This window comes from Halictus rubicundus, chromosome 5 (genome assembly GCF_050948215.1).
Source record: "Halictus rubicundus isolate RS-2024b chromosome 5, iyHalRubi1_principal, whole genome shotgun sequence".
Classification (NCBI taxonomy): Eukaryota; Metazoa; Arthropoda; class Insecta; order Hymenoptera; family Halictidae; genus Halictus; species Halictus rubicundus.
Window position 1 is genome coordinate 1,907,791 of NC_135153.1, and position 27,960 is coordinate 1,935,750.

Genomic DNA, 27,960 nt, shown 5'->3' on the forward strand with positions numbered 1-27,960 from the left:
CGAGGATAACGAACGCGATCGTTAGAAAGAAACTCCGAATGGACTGGCGACGACTGCGTTTGACTTCCGTGTGTGGTCCATTCGTGAAAATCAGCGCGGGTGACAGGATCCGGTTGCCCGATTGCCACCGGCGACCCATGCACAACATTCCGCGCGTTTCCCGAGCTTTAAAAGCAGCGGGGCCGGATTGAACCCCGAAAAAAAGGAGAATAGAACGCGCTCTGTGTGTATCGTTGCAGCTCGACGTAGAAATGAAAAAAAAACAAAAAACAAAAAAAAAAGGGAACTTCTGTGCCGCTAGTGACTCGTCGACTGAGCTTTTTCCGACGAAAAATCGGGGAGAAACGTGGCATCGGGTGGGCGGCCTCGTGTAGCCTCGCTAAATACGACCGGGAAAACCGGGACGCCCGTAATAAAACATTTCTGATACTGGCGCTGGCGCTAGCGGCGGATGACAAAGAGACACTTGTCGGAATTTAGCACACCGATGATGCACATTTCGAGTGCATCGAGTGCGTTTCATCTTCCGGCTAGATGCATGTATCTCCAGTAAAAGACACTTAGAACGACAATAATGGTTCCGCGGAGAATAAAGGATCTTACAGAATGCTGGTTGGAATAACCGACTGCATTCGTGCGGGTAGACTACAGTAACACATAAGGTTCATCAGCGATGAAAGTGAGATTTTCTATTACAGTTTAATTTCGGTGACCTTGAATGACCTTCATAGTAGTTCTTTGTATTCGTCTTGAAACACACTGTCAGAAACTAAATAAAAAACCATACAGTTCCATTTAAGAAAACACAGTTGACCTTCATTGACGCCTCCACTCATAATAAAATGAGTGATGGGGCCCTGGATACGAAGTGAGTCTGAATTTTTTCCAGAAAAACCATTGGACAGTTTGTATTGCGATTTTGCACACATATGTACTGGTATCTGAAGTGCGTATGTGATTTTTTTGAAGTCAAAATAACCAAAATTGTATGAGTTACATATTTTTTTATAGAACACGGTTTGAGAAATATGTGTTGACTGTGGCCACGATACTGGTCCTTCTGCTGTGTTGAACTTAATCAGTGTGCATGTAGCGATGCACGCGTTCACACATATCCTAAGACAATTACAAAAAAAAATCGATTGTTTGAAAATGAAAAGCCAGAATAGCCGGTTAATTCGAGCAGATTGGGGAAACTGGGCCAGTGTGTGTTGCGGCGCGATCAAATCATGGTTTATGAGCGTGTCGAATGACATCATTGTGCAGGACCGCCGACTGATCATTATTCATACATTAATTGATAGATTTCGGGCGGCCGCGGCCGGCGGTCTGCGATTATGCGCGCGAGAAAGTGTAAATACTCGACGGACAACGGGCTGCGGTTTCGCGGCCGCGCGTCAACGACCAACGGGCCCACGCGTTCCCCATGAAAGAACGGGAGCACGGTCTCGCTCGCCTCCCTTCGGCGAACAATGAAGATCACTAATTCGGAGTAATCACAGTGTAGTCGCGCGGACGTCACTTTATTAGCGGACGGATCGCGCTCGTAATTCCGCCCCGGAGCGTCGAAAACGAACGACTCATTACGGGACAATTATGGTGCGAACGCGTGGGATCCTTTAATGCGCCCCGTTTGGCGGTGCTCCAGTATTCGACTAATTGTAAGTTCATATGAACGGAGCAGTCAATTTATGTTACCGCTTCGTCGTCATTGCCGAATATACAGTCAGTCGGAAAAGTCTCCGTTCACCCTCCAAGGAAGGACATTCTACACCAAGGAGGTCGAAAAGTGAGCTTGAGTTTGAGAATTTTTTTCATTTTAACAAATAGTTATATGAAAAAAAAAATACATTTAGCACACAAGTTGTGTCACACTCTGTTCAGAATCTTCATCACTGACTCGATATTATAGGGCAAGGGGTTAATGGGGGTCGTACTAGGAGGTCGAAAAGTGAGCTTGATTTTGAGAATTTTTTAAATTTCAACAAATAGTAATATTAGAAAACCATTTAGTCCATAAGTTGTATCACAGTTTTATCTACGAAATACTAAATTTTCGTTACAAAATATCCAATGGAAGTGGGATGGCAACCATGTTTATGAGACGGTTTTTCAAGGAAGGCGTTCGCGGTGACCAATGTTATTTTTTATCCGAATCAAAAAAGGAAAAATTCTCCCTAAGGTAGACAAAGAAAACTAGCACTTGTCATAGCCGATTTCGGTTTTCTTCAGTTTTCACAAAATGGCGGACATTTGAACATAGAAGTTAAAATATCATAGTCTCTTATTTATTTAAAAAAAAAAACTGAGGTTTTGGAAAAAATGCAGATAATGATAAAAGCTAGATAATTGTGTCGAGTATGCCTGTAAAAAATTTCACAAAATTGGTCCAGTAGTGTTTCAGATAGGATGGTTACCGTTCTGAAAAACCGTCTCCTAAACATGGTTTGCCACCCCACTTCTATTGAATATTTTTTAACGAAAATTTAGTATTTCGTAGATAAAACTGTGATACAATTTATGGACTAAATGGTTTTCTAATATTACTATTTGTTGAAATTTAAAAAATTCTCAAAATCAAGCTCACTTTTCGACCTCCTAGTACGACCCCCATTAACCCCTTGCCCTATAATATCGAGTCAGTGATGAAGATTCTGAACAGAGTCTGATAAACACATGTACAGTCACTGTAAAAAGTACTCGTACGCCCTCTAAAACATATTAACATTTTAATAAAAAAGTAATTAGTAACAATTAGTTATTTAGGATTACAAGGGATTGTTTTGACTGCACTTTGCAGCAGACCTAATGGATCTTCCAGCGGACTATTCGCCACAAGAAGTTCTGAGCTTCTTGTAGTCGCAGTCCGGTTCGATTTGTTGTCGCGCACGCGCGCGCGCGGTAGATGAGCGCTATCATAACGCTGCTACCTTTGATATCGCTAGGAGAATCGGGGGTAACGACCGACTTCGCGCGATCCTATCTTCTTTCTTTTCCCTCCGAATGAATCTTCCTGTATGAAGGGAAACGTGATATGCCAACCGTGATCACCATTTTATCTGGCGCGCCGCTATCGAGGACACGCGGAGCGTCAAACGTGTGAAACGGTAATGCGTCGAGGATAAATGCGCTTGGCGCGTTCCCTTCTTCCCCGGGGCTGACGGAGGAAGCTCTTCTGCTCGAGGAGCGGAACTTCATTCCGTGGGTCTTCTCCGGGTGAAACAGAAGCAATTTTCGATAAGTTCTGGCAATCTATCTTTGTCCCTGAACCACTCTTCTTCGTGGAAAACTGCTGCGTAGGCCAGGCCGCGAAGAATTTTTCAAACGCACCCCTTCCTCGCAACGAGCAATTTCCGAGACACGAATGTAGCGTTTATGAATATGCGACTGTTAACCTTTACACGCACGTCGCACTTCTTTGCTGTCGAACTATATATTTCGTCCCCTTAAACGTTACGATTTACTACTACATGACGCGAACAAATTTATCGAACAAATTTCAATTGAAAACTCTGAAAGTCGTGTGAAAAAAACAACAATAAATGTTTCAGAGACTTCAAGGTCACCTTGATTCCTTTAAATGGAATGATCTACCCTTTGTATTGTGGATCGAGTATCAATAATTCTGCGTAAAAATGTATTGACCTTGAATTTGATACTCTATCTACACAATGCGAAAGGTAGATCATTCCATTTAAAGGAATCAAGGTGACCTTGAAATTTCTGAAACGCCTTCACTCATATAAAGGATGTTTACATCAGAATATTTCCCCGAATATTTACATCAGAATATTTATTGTTGTTTTTTCATACAACTTTCAGTATTTTGCAATTTTTTTTTAAATTAAAAAAACTTGTACACAATACTTCCGCCTTCATACCAAGTTTTGTATACATATCGTTATTTCATATGATTATAAACGACAGAAATATTCGAGGTAGTTGAAGTTATGAGACCACTCTGTATAATTGCATCTATTGTAGCTGAAGATAACAGACATTGGGTTTTCAATTTTCCTTTGACCACGATATCCAACAAAATGCTCTACTACAAAGGAAATATTATTGGGTACAGGCTCTGCCGCTTGGAGGATTAAATAAATTCTACTGCACTTTGCGAGCACTCTTCTTCGTACGATCTCAATATTGCTCTCCCAGAAAATACGGAAGGAATAAATATGAATAAATAAATGGGACAACAGCGATCCCAATTGCGTATCTTTGAGAAATTCTCGACGTAACATTGATGCTTCTAAAGCAGGTCTTAGTCAGTGTTCCTACATGTCGGTGAGTTGGAAAGTAATATTTCTACTTCGCCCTTCGCACATTTATAAGGGAGGAACCGTGTATTATGAAAATCACATTTGACAGAGAACGATGATTTACGCGCAAATGGAATTAAACAGTACATGGTTCCTCAGCTATTCAATTGTCTTCGAAAGCAAAACTTTTGGACAAAATCCTGAAATCGACATTTGGCCAGCTTTTCGGTCCAAATACTCCGCGACGTTCAAGTTACGCTTGTTTCCCAATCTCGCCCCTTCTGTCTCCCTCTCTTGCAAACCTGCCAGCACTTCGTGCCACTCGAGTCTCTCATATCCTGCTCTTTCAACCCCTGTCCTGTTCTATAACTCCATTCCTCGTTGTGTTACCAACGGGTCGATTTTCCCGTAACCATTAAACCACCGACCTTAAATAACCTACCGTTAAGTCAACGTTCACGGGCTACAAATTTCAAAATTGAGTCGGCGGCAGTCACACTGCCGGGAAAATTGCGACCTCCTTCCCTTTTTACCGTTGTTTTGTTCAATAAACAACTATAAAAGATGCGATTCCTTAAATATTCATTACGTAATATATTTTGCTTGTCCACCGTCCCAGATTATAACAAAATTGAAAATAAAAATTATACTGGCGAGATGGTGAGACAAAAATTATTAATTACATTCCTTCGATATTTATCACGTATTATATTTTGGCTGTCTACAGTCCCAGATTATAACAAAATTAAAAATTAAAATTATACTATCGAGATGGTAGGACAAAATTTATTAATTTCATTCCTTAAATATTTGCTGGCTTAAATATTAAGTTGGCAGAATAACTTTTGACTCAATAACTTTAACTCAGAATAACCTCAACGTATTAGTTATTTGTGAATAACGAATAAATTCAACGTATTTGTTATTTGTGAATAACGAATAAATTCAATGTATTTGTTACTTGTCAACAACGAATAAATTCAACGAATTTGTTATTTGCGAATAACGAATGAATTAATTGACGCTATTCGCGAATAACAAATAATTAAACTTATTCGTCATTCTGAACAACATTTGCCCAACACCGTGTCGGAGACGCACCGATCATCAAGGATCATGCTCCGAGCGTCGAGTGAGCCGAAATCTTGTCGTTAATTGAGCAATTTGCAAACGCTGGCTAAATACCGACTGCATACACAGATTCTGCACACTGATACAACGAAGTAGAACTTCGACTGAGAGATTAACGATCAAAGTGGATCTTGTACGCTTGGTCGGCTCTCCTTTTACTCTGAACTCAACCTAATTAGTAGAATCAGCCGTAGCATAAATGCAGAAAATATGGAACATCGTAAAATCTCGGCCAAGAATTAAATTCGGAAGATAATTCTGCATCGAAATTCGATAATGCATCGATATGTATACTTCCATTATTATTCGGACACTCGTATGAATACGATAACTTTTTAAATATTCGATAATACGACTTGGATTTTTTGGAGAAATTAGAATAATTAGTTTACCACGTGATTTGAAAAAAATTTTGATGTTCCATATTAAAAACCATTATTGCAACCTATTTATTTTTAATTCTTTCAGTCTTTATATTACAAGCTCGAAACTAATTTCTGTATCCCCTCACGTCGGTTTTATTAACAGAAATAAATTCTTACTTTAAATTTTGTTTTTTAAAATTCCTATCAAATTAACAAAATGTAACAATTTATGAGTGCTTCAATTATTAACACCAAACCTACCATCATACATCAAAATGGCCTGTTCCAGATTTTTATTCTGCAGTTATTGAAAATACAAAATTGTGTTGCGTGTCCACACGGAGTCCAAGTAAATTCAATCTTGTTATTTCTATAAGGCAATGTGTACTTGTTACTTTTAAGGTTCGGTAGGTTCAGTGTTAAAAGTAATAATATCAAGAATTTAAAAAGAATAGGACTCTCTATAAAAATTGTGCTATAATTCATTTTAAACGCCCACCACTCGCGGTTTAATAATTCGCATGATTTCTGTTGTATTCTTATGAAATTTTCTAGCAGAAATTGCGACTTGCGTAGCTCAAACCAACGCTTTTTCCAGATACCTTTTCTCCATTACAAGCCTTTTTTTCCACAGCATAAAGTCCTGTTTTTACATAAACGTGGCATCGTTTAGCCTCGTTCCACTATGCCCTTGGTACACGCGGTAATTATGGTGGAACATAAATTCCGGCCACTTTATTGAACACGTCGCGCGGCTAACGAAGTTACAGCAGCTGGTTTTATTAAAAATTAAAGCCGGGATTTCAAAAATTTAGACCCGAAGTCGCAAGAACGTCTCTCGTTAGTTCTATTTGAAATTTAAATGCGTTGCGTAAATTATTTCCTGTTAAAGTACATTTCCAATTGAAGAAATTCTATGCTGGGTATATATTTTATTTATTCTACTTAAATGCGACAGCCCCCCCCCCCCTCCCACAAAGCGAAAAACAGTGTTTAAACATCCCTCTTAGCTCTAATTATTAAATCACTATTATATTCCTAATCTGATTGAATCACTGCCTCTTCAACTTTTTCTGTGAATATCTCAAAAATTAAAATTATATACAGGGTAACGAAAACAGGTCCGACACTTATACGCATTATACTTCAAAACATGTCTGATCAGCATAGGAGCTAAAAACAATCCTGTCCCCGTAAAATCAACTTTTGTTATTTATTACTACAGTCTTGACTCGATATATGTCCGAAATATCTAGCCGATAAAAGTCCCAGAACTATCCCCACATTGCTGTCCTTTTCTACGTTCGGCAGTGTAGCAAAGAATAGTATCTTCTAGCCGATATATGTCGAGTAGACATTATTTCATATCATAACTAGTTCAACCTTGTGTTTACAACCATGTGTTTACAACCTTGTGTTTACGTTTGTGTTTACAAACTTGAACTAATACTTCGAACATCTCTGTATCGGAAGTGACGTAATATGATCATGATATGGAACGCTAATGAATATTAAAAGTTGATTTTACAGGAAACGGATTGCTTTTGGGGCCTATGTTAATTAGACATATTTTACTCCTCTCGGCGTGTACCATAAGATCTATAAGTATCAGATTTTTTTATCATCCTGCATATAGAAAAAATGACCTTGACCTTTCAAAGTCATTGAAGTCAGAGGTGAAAAATCCTTTCGCACACATATTCTGCAACAGTCATATGTTTAAAGAAAGTGCAAAAATAGATTCCTTCTATTTAAATGAAAAATCAGGATACCTCCTTCAAGAATGAATTGACTTGAATAACTTATTTGTAAAATGTCAAATGACGTGGTAGAAGGGACTTTGATGGGTCATAGAGTGCACTTCGATTTGAGTGATTCGGATGGGCCGGTTCACGTCAAGAAAGGCGGAAACGGACCAGTCAATTAACCGGGAATGCAAAGTGGCCGGAGCAGCGTTCCGCGGTGTCCACGAAAAGCGCATATTTGGTATTCGTATCGGGGTAAACCGAGACCACGTTACCGGATTTAACGGCGATTTAGCGTGGAGAACGCCGCAGGACATCGGCGTGAAATGTAAATCGCGTCATCGGCCGCACCGATGCTCTACAGCTACCCGAATTATCGACTGCGGAAAGAGTACTCGATATTCCGGCAAGCAAACCGAGCGACGCGCAGCCGTTCACTCCGCGATTCCGGTCGGACAAAATTGTAAACACCCGCTGTTTGCGAGCTGTTTCGCAAGTTGTCCGTACATACGATGTCACTACCATTAATATCCGGACATTTCTCAACACTTTCCACTACAAATTTCCTTTCCAATCTTGTTCGCAACAACCCCCTATTCAAATGTCGTATCTAAAATGTGCTTCTAAAGACGGTTCTTTGATTGGTATTAGGTTGTTGGTTAGGCTTAAGGTCAGATTTGTATTTTACAAATAGTGTAAAAAATTTATTTTCATTTGGTGTTTAAATCGATCAAACTATTTTCAAATATTTTATTTCAATTAAACTATTTTCGAATAATATTTTATTTCACTTAAACTATTTGCAAATAAAATTTTCTTTCAATTAGAGTTTGTAAGGAATAAAATTAATAATAAAATTATAGTTATAACATTTTTTCAGGTCTGATTGTAATCGTCATATTCCAATTTGAAGAAAGTGTTTTCTTTTTTAAATATCCGGATATTAATAGGAATTACTGTATATATTTTTCGGGTTTGTTGTTCTTATGGACAATACAATATTAAATTATCTAAATAGGTAACTTAATACTAAAAATACCGAATGGCACTTTGTTGATGCTAATATCGAAATACGCTTCACGATAATGAAACAAATTCGATATGAAATTCTTATCACTGGTTCATAAAATAATTTTACACTGTCTTGTTTATTAAGATTGTTTATCACTAAAAAACTTTATACTATCCTCTTTATTTCTAAGTACTATTCATACTCGTTACTCGCTGCTTTTATACAAAATATACAATGTTAAATTACAATCTACGCTTAATATGAAAAATTCACGCGTTCTATTAAATATAGGCGTATCAAAAATATTGCTCTTAATAAAATAGTAGAAATCGTAACACACACAATATATACATTCTGTCGTCATCATTCGGCGGAAGCGAACACGTCGCACATTTGCTATGGTCTCACATAGCAGACGACATATTACGGTCACGGACAGTGAAGCTTTGCTGTACATCTGTGAAACTCACCTCGGAGGAGGAATTGAATAAAATATTCCAGGCGCCTTTTTCTTCAGTTTTGCAATATCAAGAGGGGCTTCTCGTGCAATGACAGTGAAAACGAGTGATTCTTTAGAATTTTTTTCAGTATAACCTCTGGGGATATAAACAAATAGTTTTGAAGTACAAGTATTTTTCTTTTTATTTAAATTCTTCATATTATTTATCGTATAATATACAAGACTTCACAACATCTTCGACAGAGTAAGCATTGTGTACCCACAGTAATTGGGTCTCTACTCTACGCTGGGATTAAACCTATTTTGAAAGAAGACTATGAAAAATTGGAAAAATTCTAGGGTTCGATGTACTTTTTCTATATAGCTATTAGTTAAATTTATATTGTTAAAAAAATATTATAAAAATCAAATATATACTTATTTCCCTAAATAAACATGCTGATCACTTTACTAATTTTTTAGTTATTGTGCGGGCCAGTTTGAAAAACACAGTTTCGAGAAACGTGCGTATTATACAATAAATAATAACAACATTTAAATTTAAAAAAAACCTCCTGTACATCAAGACTAATGTTTACATCCCCGAAAATTTCACTTCCATATGTCAACCAATTATCCCGAAAAAAATTCTTGAAAATCACTCGTTTTCAGTGCCGTTACGCGAGAAGTTCCCTTTAAGGGACCGCCCTTAAATTGCGCGCTTATGCGTGAGAACTTGATTCACGCTGGGTAGTACGTTATTCCTGCGGTATCGCGGTTTTAACCAGGCCGTTTAGGTGCCGAGTGTAAACCCGACACTATCGCAGAGCAGACGCTCGCTCTCGGGATTGTAATAACACGGCTTTCTGTTCCATTCGTACGCCGTCGTAATTAAGGGCAAAGCATCGTGCTAAGATAAGACTCACCTGCGACCAACGATCTGGCGCCACGGATCGATACGGATCACGGAAATATTGGACAGATTGTGTTACTCACCTGCAACAAAAAGCAAATTCACAATTAGGTTAATTTATGAACGTATTGGAATAAATACACTACTACTATAAATACTGCTATGTTTACATATAAATACAGTGCTGTTAAACACTAAATACAGTGATTTCTCTATATATGTCGCCTGGATGATAAACGTCGCAGAATTATCCTCACTACTCGAGCGGCCTCGGACGCCGAGGAGTGTAAACATAACTCCTCCTGGACGATACACGACGCTGGCAAGACTCGTGTTATTGACATATGTCGAGAATTCACAAAAATTGCCAGAACTGTTGTTCATATTTACAAGTAACAGATTCGTACAGAAAAAATTTTTTGACGCTGTTAGAGGCGATTCAATTTGTTAGCATTGTTTACCAAAAACATCTCCTCAGTAATGTCACCCACCAAATCATGAACAAATATCCTAGGTAAAAATTAATGACGGTCTGCGATAGTTTAGGCTTCGAGCTTTAAAATGACACCAAGTTTATTATTGTACTATTTTTTTTAAACGAAAGTATCTCAGTTCAAATATCGACGATTTTTCAAAAATCGGAAATCTAGTGTTCAAGTACTTTCTGGAGAAATTGCACATTTTCTTATATTTGCCTAAAAATTGTATGAATAGGAACGTATTTTCCGTTCAGACTATTTGGACTATCTATTAAAAAATATCTAATTATTTCAAAAATTTGATATTCCGCAGAATATCTTATTACATTCGTAAAACAATGCGCTGTAGAATTTTAATAATATTTTGGGTTTGCATTGCGCGGCCTGGATTGCGATTGATAATTAAATGCACATGAATTCATGCATTCATGTTACGAGCTAGCTCGTGCCATGCAGGACGTTTCATTCGGAACTCTGTACAGATTCAATTAGTCAAATGTCAGAACCGTCTGTAAGGTAGCAGAAATTAGAATTATATTCTACAGGGACCTATAGGTACTAATAATAATAATGATAATGACGATATCTTGGCAGTAACATTCGCCACTCGCTAAATATTAATTTACGACGGTTTTAGATACAGGAATAAAGTTGCAAATCCAACACCTGGAAGAAAATTTTGTAACGCAGAAAGTTACTTTTGTTATTCCCAGAATAAACTTTTCACTGGTATTTTTACAAGCAAGATCACATGGAAATTGCAAAACTCGTGAAAACATATTCAACAATAACAAGGCAATCAAAACTGCAGTCGTTACATATCTCAATTTAAAAGTTCATAAATCAATTTAATTAATAGAATTAATTAATTTAGTAATTATAATATATACGATATTGATATAAAAATGGAAGAAATTATGCATGGAGATTAAACTTATTTCTTTCCTTGATTTTCTTCCCAATAAAATTCCCGGGAAAATATAAAAAAATGGACTGATGTGTTCGAAAAGTGTTAGTGATTGTTAGTTTAACACTACAGTTCCAATAAAATCACGAGTTTCAAATTGCTTAATTTACGATTTTTGCGCTTGTGTAGATCTATTTGTGGGAAATTATTCAACAAATATATGAGCAAATTAATTTAGCAAAAATTTCTAAAAATCTAAATAAATAAATTTTTGTTACTGTTATGAGGTGGCTTTTCTGCATCGATGGCAGAAATGAGCCAATCAAATCCAAAGCTGTAAACACATTTAGGGTATTCAGATATAGTAATTTTTAGCCAATCAAATGCAAAACGGTAAAAACATTTAGAGTATTCAGACATAGTCATTTTTAGCTTATTAAAATTATTAAGAAAATAGATAAACGTGTACTCAACTGGTGTAGTTTGAAATCAATGGAGACAATTTTTGTTTTTGCATGCAAATCCGTAGTCTAGTTGTTAAATCGCAACACAGAATGGGCCACGGTTTCGACCATCCCTCCTCAGCTACAATTATGTTTGTTTCGGCCCGCACCTCTCCCCACCGGCTTCGTAGGCCCCCGATTTGACCCCTCAGGGGTCCGTGCACGTGATCCCAATTCGCAGAAGGGTGGTCACACCCTCCCGCTTGGGCCATAAACGGGCTTAGATCGCTGCTATCAGTGACCTTACCACGCGACCTATACATGTGGTTTTCAACCATACCCACTTCAGGAGACTCGTAAACACAACAGGCTCTCGCTCTCTTCGCGCCCCCTTGTACAATCTTCATATACAACAAGTAATCTAACGCATTATTTACAACTAACGCCAATACGATAACTTAACCCTTTGCACTCGGCGCCATTTTCATTGTAAAACTAAATTTTTCGTCCGTCTTAGAATATTTTCATTTTATTCATTTCATTATTATAGTTTAGTAATCTATTACATACAAATTTTATAATGTAACAAATATTTTGTAATATTTTTTGTAATTTCATTGAAATAATGCCATAACAATTTCTAGTGGCGCTTCAGAGTCACCACTCGAGTGCAAAGGGTTAAAATTGCAAGGAACACAAAAAACGCCATTCTCTCCGCAACGCTAGTTACAGTGAATTTTCGATATATGTCAGCAACACGGGTCTTGCCAACGTCATGTATCGTCCAGGAGATCTGCCCGAGTCGTGTTATGTTTACCGAGGTCTCTCGAGTTTCACGGCCCCTCACGCAGTATACCCCCGCGGTAGTGTGGATAAGTTTGCGACGTTTATCATCCACGCCTAGGCGACATATATAGAGAAATCACTGTGTAAAGTGGTGCTGCCAAGTTATTTCGAACTCTAGTTAACAAAATCGATGCGTCGACGACGTTCGCATTGCCCGAGGGTAGAATGTGGAGTGTTCCATAAACGAAAACAAAAATGGCATTGACAGGTCCATTATTATATGCAATTAACTGCGTTTAAACGCGGCACGGTGGACACAATAGTGCTGGCTTGTAAATATGAACAGGCGGGAGAGGCCGTTTTAATTATTCCGTCGGTCCTCATGAATAAATATGAGCGGCTAAATTAATCTGGCCGGAACGCCGAAAATATCTCAAGAAACATGTGCTGGAAAACGGCATGGCGATGAGTATGACAAAGTGGCGTCAACGGAGAAAGTGTAATTCTCACAGTGAACACACGTTCTTAGCGAACCTTGAATGTAAATTGTATTCTTAACGAAGGCAATTAAAGATTAAGATGTCAGCGCATCGTCGTCCGTGTGATAAGAAATGTGATGAAAAATTGAAATTATTTTTAATAATTTGAAAATTTCGTAATTTTTAATTAAATTTTTTCTGGAAATATGAATACAAAATCATACAAAGATGGAGAATGAACAACATATAATAAACATACTATACTGTACAATAAATATAGTATATAAATAATAATAAACTACTACATACTACTATATTAATAATAATAAACTACTATACACTACTATATAAATAATAATAAATTATACTGAACATTCTATATAATTCACAATAAACAACAAAAAAGTAATACAATTTTTTCTAAAAAATATGGAAAGCACATAATTCTCAAGAGTAACCTAAATTAATGATTATATTAGACTATAGATTTTATTAGTTTATGAAAAAAATGGATAGGTGCAATGTCAGTAACTGGATTAAAAGAGTTCAAGAATATTAATGGATTAGTTGCAACTGACTAAAATAAATTTCTTGCAAATGATGCATATAATACTTTTTTTGCATAGAGATCCGCAGTCTCATTTTCGCAGAATTGTACAATTTCTAGAATAGGAAGTTCAATTTAAATGACTTCGCATATTCGTTAGGACCATGCTGGTATAATCCAGTTATCACCGTCGCATCTTCACAAAACCGAGAATGGTTTATCTACCGCAAAATTTCACGTTAATTTACTCTGTATATTGAAACGATTGCTAATGATAACCATTAACGATACTTTGCAAAGGGTCACACAGATAATCGAAGTTCGCCAGGTGTACCATTAATGTTGCAGCAATTAACGTACTCGTTAATTCTCGATCGTAGTTTGCCGAATGCTATGTTCTCAACAAATGGCGCCATTGGCAATACTTTTGCGAGAACGACACGATCTGTATGTAGTCTCGTAATTCATGTGATATCATGCACAAATATCCACGATAAAATTAATGATACTCTGTGAAAGTAGAGACTTCGAGCTTTAAAGTGAGTTGAAAATTATTGTACTATTCTTTTGAACGAAATTACACAGTTCAAATACCGAAGATTTTTCAAATCGGAAATTTAGTGTACAGATACTTTTTGGATCAAATGTACCTACATATGATAAATGATTGTCAAATTTTATAATTCCATTTATTTGTGTTTGACACTAGTGCATTTTACTATTTAAAAGTCAAATAATTGGCTATTAATAGACAATATCAGTCGTACAGTTTTTAATGAAAAGTGCACCACATTAAATCTTAATAAAAATTAATATTTTTTAATTATAACGCTTCAGAGTGTTTCACAAAATGTAAGTTTTTATTTATACTCGTTTTCAGCAATATCAGCCTGTTATTTTAAAATGGATCTCATCATATAATTACTCTGTACATGAATAATGCAGAATCATGTGAAATAAAAAAATGCAAAAACTAAAAATGAATAATGTATATTATTTTCCTCTTACTCTCCCCCATGTCTTTATAGTAAGAATTGTGTGTCTAAGCAATATATTCGATTGTGCCGAAATAAAATAAAGCAATTAAATTGTAGCGAAGTATAACAAAGCAATTTAATTAGCAGGGTAATTACATTTTATACAGAAGCCTGTAAACAAGCCGAGAATACTGAAAATGTATCATGAGAACTAATCGAAATTCAAAATTTTCAACACGAACATACGGTAATATTGTTGATGAGCTATTGTACAAAATCCGATACTGAATAAAATTATGCCAGGATAATATCCAGCCAATTATTCGACGTAATATTTTCATACCTGTATGTATGAATTAAGGGGCAGATATGCGTAGTGAACATTGTAAATGTTTATGTATTTATAATATCTCGTACCATGCTTAGCACGCTGTACCATAAACTTTAATCTAGCCTAATACTGCCACTATTAGCATGATAAAACGTCGACTCAATTTCCTTTCTTGTGAAACATGTCGAAATTGATATAAGAATGGTGTCGCAAAAATAAACTTTGACCTTGAAATTCAAGGTCACACATATTTCGTGTAAAATAATACTGTGCCTTTGTTGATATAAAAAACTCCATATATTTATTGCAGATTTTCAGCAATCTTAATTTGCTATTAGGCATCGATACTAATGAAGAACTACTATGCCCATAATTAATAAACACGGTGTAGTGTAACAGTATAATTTTTATGGATTCTGAGGTCAAGTTGTGGTCCACATCGAGCCAAGCGAGCTATCAAACTCGGAAGTTAATCTCGGCAAGCTGAAGGTCCCCTAATTGTCTTTTATCACACGAAGATAGCCAAAAGTAATCTTCTACATTGCTGTATTTCTCAGTGCATCGTCCAGCGTGCACGAAGTCTCGTGTATCATGTGTAAGACGCCGTTATGTTCGATATCGGGTTGCGCAAGCTCAGTTATCTTCGAATTACCTTCAGCAACCCTGAAATATTTGATACTGTACCCGGTCCAGATATTCTGCCCATATTTGCACACGACATCAACAAGCCAATTACCGCCGGTATATTGGGTCATTGCAAAAGTCCTGATACATTTCTAACAGATGATGTTATTCCCGCAACAGTGGGATTGCACTGAACAAATGATACACAAGGTATCCCAAAAACGTACTTCCTTGAAAGGGGTGATTCCTGAGATCATTTCAAGTAACTTTTTTCCTTTGCGAAAATCTTCTCCGCGGCTTCGTTCTCGAGTTATTAACGAAAATTACAGACCAATCAGAGCGCGACTACGACAGACCCCGCTGGGCGTGGCGTTGGCATTGGCCGAACCGGGGTCCGTCCACTGTTGTCGTCCGCTTAGTGGGGCCTGTCGTTGCCGTGCTCTGATTGGTCCGTGTTTTTCGTTAATAATTCCTGAACGAAACCGCGGAGAAAATTTTCGCAAAGGAAAAAGTTACTTCAAATCACCTTACGAATCACTCGAGGAAGTGCAACAATTGGGAGACCCTGTATCACAAACGATAAGTGTTCGTAAAGGCACACTAATTGGGACAAAAGCTCTTATTTTTATTTTAATTACGTTATCGTGAAACATGAACATTTTAAACTTGAAAAAAATATTCGAATACAAAGAGAGAGTTGCAGAATAAATACAAATTTTGAGCAGATGAAGTCAAAATCAAATGGTTCATTAATTAATTCATGAATTGAAAAGTTTAATGGCACAGTAATTGGAACAAGTGTTTTGTGTAGTACACCAAAGACAAACTCATTCCTCTCGGTCCACGCTATCAGTGTCGCCAGATCAGGGGAATTGACACGAATTGAGGGGAGTAGAGTTACCCTCTCTCCGCCATTACCGGGTCAGTCACGACGCAGACGCAATGCGAATTGGGTGCGTGCATCACGTCACGTGTCCGGTTCGTGGAGGAAGAGTGGGGATAGATGGCGGTAGAGTAGGAGACAGGTTTTAAACTGGCAACACTGCTATCTATCTGCAACCTTCACCAACAATCACCGACCAGTGAGAGCGAGTCCCTACTTGACTGGGGTCCTCGTCAGTTACAGCGAGAAGACTTTATCTCGCATAAAGGGCGCGTCGTCGAATTGCGAGTGCTACAGTAAAAGGGGGAAACAGTGATCCCCGCCGACGGGGAATACGATTTCGTTCCCGTTGAATTTAATCCGGGATTTAGCTCGCATCCTTTTAGCCGGAGATGCCTGAAACGATATACCAGATAGGATCGCGAGCGGATGGGTCCCGTTGGAAGGGTTACCGGTGGGACAGGATGGACCGAGGAAAATATTGTGAGAGAACGGGAAAAAGACACAGTTGTCGTCTCGTTTGCTTGACGGGGTTGGATAAAGAAGGACATTTCCGTGGATCTGGACCAGAAGCAATCGGGCCGATTCAACAGATATGAACATTCTCAAAGGGTAGGGGGTCGTTCGAGGGTTCTTCTTTAATTTCTTTCTCGCGGCGCAATCTCTTCTGTAAATACGAAATCGGCGGAGCCCCACTCGAAAATTGAAAGGAAACCCCGGCGGCGCTCTGCTTATTCGCCGAGATAAAAAAAAAAGAAAATAGCTGTCGAGCGATTGATATTTCGTTTCGTTCTTCGGCAAATCTCGAAGGTAAGGTGGAATTGCGTCGATCGTTCGACTCCCGTGGATGTCCCGGAGATGTCTTCGTGGCTGAGCTCGAATTGATTCGACCCGAAGAAATTTAATATCGTGTACAGAGCTGACGTTTGGCTCGTCTCTTCGGAGCAGGCGATTCAGGGGACAAAAAAATTGATTAACAGGTTCGATACCACTCTTGAATTCAGTCACGTTTTTCAATAACGATACTTCTCCGAATGCAGTGTATCGATACACGGAATATACTGGGGTGGGGCACTTAAAACAGATCACCTGAATAACTCGCTTGTTTTCGAAAATAGAAGAAAACTCATCAAACCAAACTTCCTTGGTACCTAAGTGCTCTGACGTTACTAATTTTTTTTTTTATAGGTGGAGGCGTCATGGTGATATGAAAGTCAGCTCTGTTTTTTAAGATGGAACGGTACGATCTTTTATTTATATTCCGACAGCGTGTTTCAAGACGAATATATTGACCCATCGTGAAGGTCATTCATGGTCACTCAAGGTCAACAGCAGTAGAAAATTAATTACTATAAAACGCTATCCCTCTAGCTCGATAAAAAACAAAATTTCAAGATGAAGACAGTGATCTATTGTGAAGGTCATTCGAGGTCACTGAAGGTCAACTGCAATAGAAAATTAATTGCTGTAAAACGCTATCTTTCTACCTCGACAAAACAGCAAAATTTCAAGACGATTACAGTGATCTATTATGAAGGTCATTCGAGGTCAACTGCAATAGAAAATGAATTGCTGTAAAACGCTATCTTTCTACCTTGATAAAACAGCAAAATACAAGAAACTAATTATGCGTGTGCTGTTTTTGAAACCATACAACTTTTGTTTCCACCATTTTTTTATATACCAAAATAGTATGCAAGGTTAGGTAAATCACCCTTCACGGGAATTACGGACAACGTGCGGAGCAATATCTCCGTTGGTGTGCGAATATTAATTTGAGTAAATCTTGTTGAAAGCGGCAGGCTTTGCGACTAACAATCGCCTGATTTGTTGCCGCAGCATCTTGGTAATGGGATAAGTCAATCACGGCGGCGTTAACAAGGACCGGTAGGATTACCCGCGCCCCGAAGAGGTGTGCAAACTGAGACTCCAGTTGACCACGGAATCAACCTAATCCAGGATCGATCGTTTCACCGGCCCTTATCATCGTCTTCGGATCTCCGAAGCATCGTTCGCGTGAACACGAACGCAAACGTGTACGCTATGTTCGATTACACGCGCGCGCACACACACACACCGATTCTTGCCGGTCATTGTTACGAACGTTTTCACATGCGAAAACTCTTCCGAGTATTCCGTACGCGCTCGGCGAGAGCGTCATAATGATGATACACGCTCGACGATGATCGACTCGAGCACACTTCAGAGGGGATTGATTTTGGTTATAGACACGCTGCACGAAGCGCGAAGATCAACTTCGTGGCTAACGAGAGTGAACAGTGTCAATATTTAGGTTGCTGGAACTCAATGAAGATCTAAGACGCTCTCACAATCAAATACAAACATGTACTAACTAAACAGCGGATGTAAATAGTCAAAAATGGTTTTTTGGAATTCTGAAATCATAAAACGCATTTCTGATAAAGGGACTGTGGACGTTAGACGAAATAAAAATTGTCTGCATCAATTACAAGAACCAAGGGCTAATTAGGAATTTCCAATTTTCTTTAATCATTTTAGAGGGTCGATGCTAAAAAATTATTTATGCATTACCTAGTAAATTCTAACATCTCCAACAAGCTCGAGCTGTTTGGCCCAAATTTAAAAAAGTTATTCGTTTTTGAAGGGTGCACGAACACTTTTTCCTACATTATGTTTTGATAACTACATATTACTCAAACTGTATTAACTATATTATTAACTATATATATTATTATTATTTACTTTAACTATATTAATTTTAGATAACTGCATATTAATTAAACTGTACTAATTATATGATTAACTATAGATATTATTATTATTATTTACTTTAACTATATTATGTTTAGATAACTACATATTAATTAAACTGCACTAATTATATTATTAACTATAGATATTATTATTTACTTTAACTATATTATTTTTAGATAACTACACATTAATTAAACTGTTTTAACTATATTATCGACTATAGATATTATTATTATTTACTTTAACTATATTATTTTTCTGCACTAAATAAAATAACTATCAAGTAAGTGAAATAATGCAGCAATAAATTAAGTCACGTATTATTTCTGTAGGTCGTGTTTCCTTTTAAAATAAGACGCTATAGTTCTCTTTTAGGACAGCCCATAAATCTCCGCTAGTTTGAAGGAACGGTGAATATATTACGCAAAAATCGGCGTTCGTTCTTCAATGAGAAAGTTCTAGCTAATAAAGGCTTATACGTCGTTAATGAAAAGAAAATACGCGAGTCACCTTGCTGTAACCTAAATTTCCAAAAAGCTTGGGACCAGCTTTGCTGGCTGACATAATAGTAGATAAGGCGAGTCGCGTTGCTGTTGCATTCGGAGTTCTTTCACAATGGAAATGAGTAATTTATACATAGAACGACCCAAAAGGTGCAACGACTGTGCTCACATTTACGTTTAGCCCATTGTTTTTCATTAACAAATGTTTGCGTTTAACCGGTTTCTGCGGCTGACATCTCTTTCCCGGACTGTGCAAATAACAAAGCAGGGACGTAAGTCCGCTCGAGTTACCTCATAACAATTATTTTTTTCAAAAGGAAGTTGCGTGTTCTTCGCAGACATCTCGCGTTTCAAAAAATCCCATGTTCCATGGAAATGTTATTCCTGAAACAATGTTCATACAAATTGCTCGACTCGGAAGCGTTTTTATCATCGCAGTGGAATTGCCACAGAATTTTCAATCTATTTAAAAAGGTTGCAAAAGTGCGAATTATTCCCCTCTTCTCCGATTTTTCGAAAAAGTGGGAGAAAAGTCAGTATGTCTTGAAAATTTAATTTATTCGCGTTTATTAGAATACACGTGATGATTGGGTTTTCTCATGATCCAATGAGTTTTTCCAAAAAAGTTTTGAGTTTTCCCATCAGGTCTGTAATAAAAAGAGATCCGAAGTAGTTTTCTTTCGATATAAGACGATGGCTGGACGGCTTTCGACGTATTGCGGAAGGCTAACCTTTTCGCCTTGACATTCTTCGTGAGTGGGCTGAGAGTTTATGGGTTCCATAAAGTTGTCAGCCGAGAAGTGATACCCTCCGTGGAGAATGGATAGAATATGACACTGGCACTAAGGGGTGACGAGCGAATAAGCTAAAAAAAAGAGGGGGTAGCTATTTTCGAGGACACTTTGTTGTCCATTTTCGTGTTCGACAGTGTATCAAAGAATAGTATGTTCTAGCCGATATATGTCCCTGGGTAGACCCGTCTTGTGGACAAATATCGAGAAAACACTGTAAATTTATTAATGAAAGTAAGGACCATTGTAATTTTACTTAATCTTACTAAGTTGGATTTTAAGTATCTGGATTGTACTCGAAGCTATTTTAACTCCAAAACGAAACATTTTTTCCGACCTAGAATATTTCCCTTCTATATATTTTTTTTCATGTTATACATACCAAAATGGTGCAATTTACTCGTACAATACTGAAATGTTTAGTAATTTATTGAATACAGACAAACTTAATAATGTAAAAAATATTTTGAATAATGGTACAGCAATTTTTAGTAGCCCCTTACAGTCGCCATTCGAGTGCTAAGGGTTAAAGTAGAAGTCGAGTTTTGAGGTCATTCACCTCCTATATTTCCAAGATTGGCATCTCCATTTTTTAGTATCTTTTACCACCGTCGATTAATCACCATATTTTGACTAAAATTCATGTGTTGTTTTTCTAGGCATATAAAATATATTAGAAATAAAATTTATTTAGAAGAAAAATTAGACATTTACAATGACTAAAATTATACAATAATTTTTTTGTCTCAGTTTTCGTACTTATCGGCCACCCGTGCAACGTGTGCTCCACGATTTCGAGAAAATCGCCGGAAAAGGTTTCGCCGGAAGTGAGGTGTCAGAAACCGCGGGCGGCCTGCACGCTACTAAGATTTTCCTTTTTCGTTTTCAACGAGGAACCGCAGGAAGGGCACAGGTGGCAGGATCGAACTTTATCGTTGGCTGGCAACTTTCTCACACGTACTTCCGTGACGGCGTACGTTGTGCAGCAGCTTTTCCCCGGGAAAGTCAAGCTGTAGGTACAGACAATAGCATCGAGGAACCGCGATACCTCACGAACGGCATATATTTCCCCGGCTTTATCGGCTGGAAGGAGATTGCCGTATTGCCGACGCGTCGATAAATTCCTATTCCCGATGCCGCTTTGTTTTTGTACAGGAGAATGGAGTCGGTCCACGAGGCACCGGGACCCGAAAATTTCCTGAATATTTTCTTAATTTTTATTTTCTAAATAATCAAAAATTTATCTAATCTAAATTTCCTAAATAATATAATATATAATAATAAATTTTCCTTTTTTAGCTATTTTAATAGCTCCTAAATGTTTCTAATGTTTCCACACTTTTATAATCTACCGACTCAGCTTTGTTATAAATACATGAAATCTAGCGATAACTTAAAAATTGGCACAATGTAATAGAACAGAATGGAAAATCTGTCAATGAATAAATCTACGATTATCTTAATTTTATATTTGAATTTTAATTTACAATCTCTACGAACTTCCATTCCTATACTGTAATTTTTTCTTAACAATTTTAATAAACCTACAATAATCTAATATTTCCTTTTTTTAGGAAATAATAAAAAAATATTTAGGAAATAATAAATTTTCTAAATAATATAATATATAATAATAAATTTTCCTTTTTTAGCTATTTAAATAGCTCCTAAATGTACTTAATGTTTCCACACTTTTATGATCTACCGACTCAGCTTTGTTATAAATACATGAAATCTAGCGATAACTTAATAATTGGCACAATGTAATAGAACAGAATGGAAAATCTGTCAATGAATAAATCTACGAATATCTTAATTTTATATTTGAATTTTAATTAAAAACTCTACGAACTTTCGTTCCTATACTGTGTTAATTGTTCTAGTAAAATGGCAACTATAAAATTCCTTACGTCCTAAAAGAAACTGTATTTTAAAAATTGTGTTTAATTAATAATTTTACAGATAATGTACTTCGGAGTACATTATAGGAAATTATGAAAAGTAACAAAGTCGTTTTCGTTATTATTAATGTACGACTGCCTACGATTTTATGACTGTATGAAAAATTGACTCGCGAGGCTACAAAATGAGAATGAAAAGACACAAGGGAAGTAGATACACGGAATATTCGAAAGTATTTACCAGGAATACTAAAATCTACGTCGAGGGGCTGAAAGCACTAAGTAACACAGTGAAGTCGCTGAAAGGTATCGATACCGTAGCCCGGAAGCAAAGTCGAAGGAAAAAGAAAATTTCAAAGTATGATCCTTCACGTTGGAAGTAAGACCGACGAATTATTTATGAATCACGTAGGACGTACTCGCGAGCCGTGCTAAATCTGTGATTTCTTACTTTTCTTTTCTTTTTTATTTGCGCAAGAACACCGACGTTTTTGGCTGTGTATTTCTCATGCCTCGCTCGCAGTCCGATTCACGTAGCTTCTTGATCGAACGTTTTCTGAACCGAGAACCTGGAGATTAACTAGATTCAGATTCTCGCACTTGTTGAAAATTGTGTGTAAATGTTCAATAAATTTGATACATCGACCTATCAGGATGTTGCACACGAAATTATACGTTGTACAAAAGTATTTCCACAGATGTTACATGGTGTCAAGGGGGGCATGATATGGTGTACAGGACTTCTTTGTAAGTGGACACGTCAAGGACTTATGAAGGTCAACTTCGGTTTTTTAAATGGAACCGTATATTTTTTTACGCACCAATCGATGCGGTTTTCTATTCTCCATAAAAAAGTATTAACCCATCCATGTCGAAATATGATTAGTTCAGCAGATATTTTAATTTGAATATTGAGTTTTTAAATAGTGAGGTTCTCTTAGCTCAGAGGTGTCCAAGTCAACAGAATATTGTTTAATATTTGGTAAAAAAAAGGACATAATGTTGAACTTCCTTAAAATGGGTTCCTGTGCTCATTCGAAGGAACATTTTCCTTTGCGAAAATGTTCTCCGCGACTTTGTTAACGAGTCATTCATGAAAAACACGGACCAATCAAAGCACAGGTCCCGCTAAGCGCGGCGTTGGCATTGGCCGAGCCGGAATCCGTTCGCGGTAGCCGCGCTCTGATTGGTCCGTGTTTTTCATGAACGACTCTTTAACGAAGCCGCGGAGAACATTTTCGTACAGGAAAAAGTTATTTCAAATGACTTTAGGGATCACCCATTTCAAGGAAATTTAACATTTTAGGGCACACTAACTAGGGACTACACTAACAGATGATAAATGCTAATCACCGTAGTTAATCATCGAGTTTTCCGAAATAGTCTTCAACAGATGTATCACGTAGCTGCCATCTTAAAACTGTTCGCGGAGAACAGCGTAAAAGAAACGCGGAAGACCGAAAAGTGCTCATCTAATTAATCCCATAATATTACGGCAGCTACTTGCGCAGTAAAGTGAAACTTTCTGAAAGGATTCATGAAGTCGGCGAAGCATCCTCCTAACTCGGAAAGTTTTTAAGTGCGTTGCTTAGCATATTCACTTAAATCAAGCTCGCGGAGGAAACAGATTCCTGATAATTAAGGGTTTGTCCTTCGCGTACAAATGATATTCAAAGTATACGGTGATCCCGGCGCGCGCGTGCGGCGTGGCAAGGCGAAACGGGACGAGCAAGTTTCGTCGGATTTGGTGGATGTTGTTCGAGACAACGTCTACAACGATGGGTGCTGGTAAGAGAATGCAGACCACCATCCGATGAAGCACCCAACGAGGGAAAGAGGATGGTTTACCATGAATATTTCAACCCCCGTAAGTGTCTCTCGCCACAACTGCAGAACCTGTTTCAAGTTTAACGAGCTGCCTCTAGGTTTAGCTCCGCCCCCCCCCCCCTTTCGGGACGATCGATCGTGTTATTTTTTTGCGCTCACTGGAACACGTGCTACACCAAATATCCCATAGAAGGAATAAATACAACCGATACGATCCGACGCGTCGCTCGGTGTGTCTAAGCTGCGACATCGTGGCCATAACCTCAAAAATGAACTCCTCGATGGGGATACGATAAGTAGTATTTTGGATTCTTCAATAGAAAATATAAATTTTTTAGCGAAACCAATAATTTTTCATGTTTATGTCCGCCATATTGGATTCGCCATTTCGTTTTTTAAAATTTTAAACTCAGATTCGTAATCAGCGGCAACAAAACCCCTCATATATCAATTTTCGAGTGGAACCAATAATTTTTCAATGTTCTTATCCACCATATTGGATTCGCCGTTTCGTTTTCTAAAATTTTAAACTCAGATTCGTAATCAGCGGCCCCAAAACCTCCAATATATATCAATTTTCGAGTGGAACCAATAATTTTTCAATGTTCTTATCCGCCATATTGGATTCGCCATTTCGTTTTAAAAATCTTAAGCTCAGATTCGCAATCAGCGGTTCCAAAACCCTAATATATCAATTTATGAGCAGAATCGACAATTTTTTAATATACATGTCGGCCATATTGTATTCGCTGGATTAATTGGATTAAGAAATATTTTCCAACATCTCGGCCACATTACTTTTTCCCGCAGAACGAAGCAGTATGTAAAATAAAAAGTTACAGTTACGCGAAAATTCAACTCGCGCACAGGGTCGCAGCTTCCGTTCCCTTTCTTTTCTACAATAATTACAACTAGAACAAAGTGCGTCTTGACCCAATTGAATGCTACACACACATCCTCCATTTCCCCGTATGAACTACAGTGAATTCTCGATATATGTCAAGAAGACGGGTCTTGGTGTCGCGTATCGTCCAGGAGACACTATTCTTTGATCCGCGCCGAACGTAGGAAAGGCCAGCCGATGCTCGCCGCCGAGGCCTCGGTCACCGAGGAGTGTAAACATATTTGTCGTATACTCTACATGTCAAAGTCACAGTCTGGCAGCGACAAATTCCGTCCAGAAGGTGCTACTATTCGTCGATGCAGTGCCGGACGTAGATAAGGACAGCAAAGTTCGAAGCTCTCGAGCTTTTTAGCCCCTCACGGGGTATACCCCGCGGTAGTGGGGATAATTCCGCGACGTTTATCAGCCATGTCTCGGCGATATATATAGAGAGAATTCACTGTATTTTTAATTATTTCTCATGTAGTTCAAGTTCAACTGGTCACGCAGGTTCTTCCCGTGGAAATATGCCGGGTGTCCGACAAGTTGAAGAAAAGGAGGGTGTCTCAGGTTGAGTTGAAGAAAGGGAGGGGATGGCTGAGACACCTGGAATTCTATCTTCCTCGTCAACTGAATTTCAACAGTACGAAGACCAACCATACGCTTTCAATCCCATTCCCGTTCCCCCAACTTACGGCATCCCGTTTCAGAGTTTTCGGGCTGAAGACCATCATGCGTCTCTGCTTCTTGATGAGTTTGCTAAGCCTCTGGGTCCTCTGGGCGCAGGTTAGGGGCTTCCCAGGTGGGTGCCACTCGTCCTGCAACTCGTCCTCCAGGTCCTCGATGCTTTTCTCGAGCGGTGGGCTGTGCCTGGGCGTGACGGTGCTAAGCGGCACAGCTCTGGCGACCAAGCTCTCGCTGCGGACGCTCCACGTGGACGCGCCGTACATCTTCATGTTGATCAAGTCGCCTATGCTGCCTCTCACGCAAGGACTCCCGAGCTGCAGATTCGTCCTGGACACAGCCGGCGACTGGGGAAGCGATTCGGAGCACTTCTCCGTGGACCTGACCACGTCCGGCAAGATCGGCTTGCTCTGGAGCTTGTCCAGGTCCGACAACGAGGACCCCCGACGCATCCTGGTGTTCGGCAGCAGCTGGTTGCTTTTCGCGATCCTCTCTTTCTCCCGGTTCACGCTCCTCGAGGACAGGGACCACTTCATGGCGAACAGGCCTGCCTTCAGCGGGAAGAGCAACGCCCATTCGAGCGACTTCTCTCGCGCTTCCATGGCCGCTTCGTTCACTCCAAATCCCGGACACAGCCGGTTACGTTCCTCCGAAACGCCGCGAAAACAACATGGTCTCGCAACCGTGGAAATCCCCGATCAAAAGCTTACGAGGCCTCCGCAACATGTATCGCGATCCCCGTTCACATTAGCGACTGCCAGCGCGATAGCATCATCCGCACGACACCGCCACGTCCGGTCTGCTCGCTCGAACGCTTCCGCCCGGCCCGTTATCAAACTTCGGAAGTCGCAAATTTGCTATTCCTGTTCTGGAACGTTCATGCAATAACTCTCCGGTGTTTCAGCGTCTATTTCGAAACGCACTCCTCAGGTCCCGAGAGATCACTGTTTAGCACACTTTGTGGAACAAATAGAAATGGAACAGTACAAATCGTTCGGACGTGTAGCACGGCTCGGATCTCCTCGCCGGAGGAGAGAAAGACGAGGTGTGTTGCTCCGAGCAGCACCCGGACCGGACTCTCTGACAGATCGTGCGGGAATTAAGGGAAAGGAGGTTGGTCACAGCCCCTGACGGACCTCTCGGTGATATTTTCACTTAAGTTAACACGACCCCCCGTAAAGACGTACCCTTTGCTCGGCATCGACAACACTTCCGTCTAATAAAAGCCTAATAACGATCGATAAGCGTCGCCACGGCTTTCTCTGCTTTCGCCCCGGCGCGCGGCGTGCGGATTCCTCTCCGCACGGTTCGCGGACCCCCGAGGATCATGGGTAGAACGAGCAAGGGGAGGCTGTACCACGAAGTCCCCAAGGGAGAAGAGAGAGGGAGGGAAGAGCGGGGCGGTGGAGATCGCTGCTCTTTTCTACGGTGGAAACGCGTAGAGCTCTCTTCCGAGTCGGTCGTTTCACGTGGCCGGCGTCCAGTGAACTAATACGATACCGAACGATGCCAAGTTCGTGCGTAATGACAAGTGGCTGCCGGGTGATAACGAATTGGCGGGAGGCGGGACCTTGACGGCGAAGGTGATACCGCCTAACCCGACAATCCGCCAGCCGCAATACGGGCTTCCGATTGCGGCCGGGCATACTGGCCTACATAGATTGCGGCCCTACGAGGTCCCATCGTCGCGACAGCGATTTCGATGGGGCAAGGGAACGTGTCCCGAATACGGGAACGGTGTTTCACGGGGCTTTCCGGCGAGCGAGTTTCGTTTGCTCGCTCGCACGCTCGCCGATCGCCGACAGTTTGTCACCGGTTTCTGGAGCACCGGTGCTCGTGTCGCGATCACCCGTCTACGTGTGTCCATGTGTGCCCGGAACCCTTTGTGCATTCACCGATGACAAAGGGGTAGGTCATTTTTGGGTACGCGACTGCCGACAAATCGTGCATATTTATACTCGGGGCAGTTTCTGGTCTTATCGATCGAGCGTGTTGATCGCGTTACCGCCGTCGCACGGTGGGCCATTTACCCCGACAAAAATGGCCAAAAGTATTTTAGCCATTATTTTAACACTTAACACCACGATATAACGGGTCGTTGGATTCGTCTTGACGGGAGCTACAATAATATCTGAGCCGTGTATTTTGAAAGTGGCCTGAGTCCATTTGCCAATTAATTTTTGTTGCCCGTAATTACGTGTACTACTTCAAGTTAGCTGTCATAAACAACATTTGCGGTTAAGTATATTCAGATTATATACGATAATTTTCGACACATAAGGTTTCGCAGTTAAGAAAGTGGCATAAGTCCA

The 27,960-nt window shown here is 39.3% G+C and overlaps 2 protein-coding genes across 5 annotated transcripts in view; both read right to left on the bottom strand.

Moving 5' to 3' along the window:
* Positions 1-27,960, bottom strand: part of Unc-13 (unc-13) — a 628,091-nt gene that overhangs the window by 397,556 nt on the left and 202,575 nt on the right. The gene's annotated exons all lie outside the window — the stretch shown is intronic.
* Positions 8,951-26,380, bottom strand: LOC143354000 (uncharacterized). The gene is made up of 2 exons (XM_076787654.1): positions 25,660-26,380; positions 8,951-9,950 (listed from the first exon to the last, which is right to left on the bottom strand). The coding sequence occupies exons 1-2, from the start codon at positions 26,248-26,250 to the stop codon at positions 9,918-9,920; spliced, it is 624 nt and encodes a 207-aa protein (XP_076643769.1). The 5' UTR covers positions 26,251-26,380; the 3' UTR covers positions 8,951-9,917.

Bases quoted from the DNA above. Each gene is read 5' to 3' on its own strand.
- LOC143354000 (XM_076787654.1), bottom strand. From the start codon at position 26,250: ATGGAAGCGCGAGAGAAGTCGCTCGAATGGGCGTTGCTCTTCCCGCTG. The intron at 9,951-25,659 runs GTAAGTTGGGGG...TTTTTGTTGCAG, and splicing joins AAACTCTGAAACGGGATGCC to GTGAGTAACACAATCTGTCC.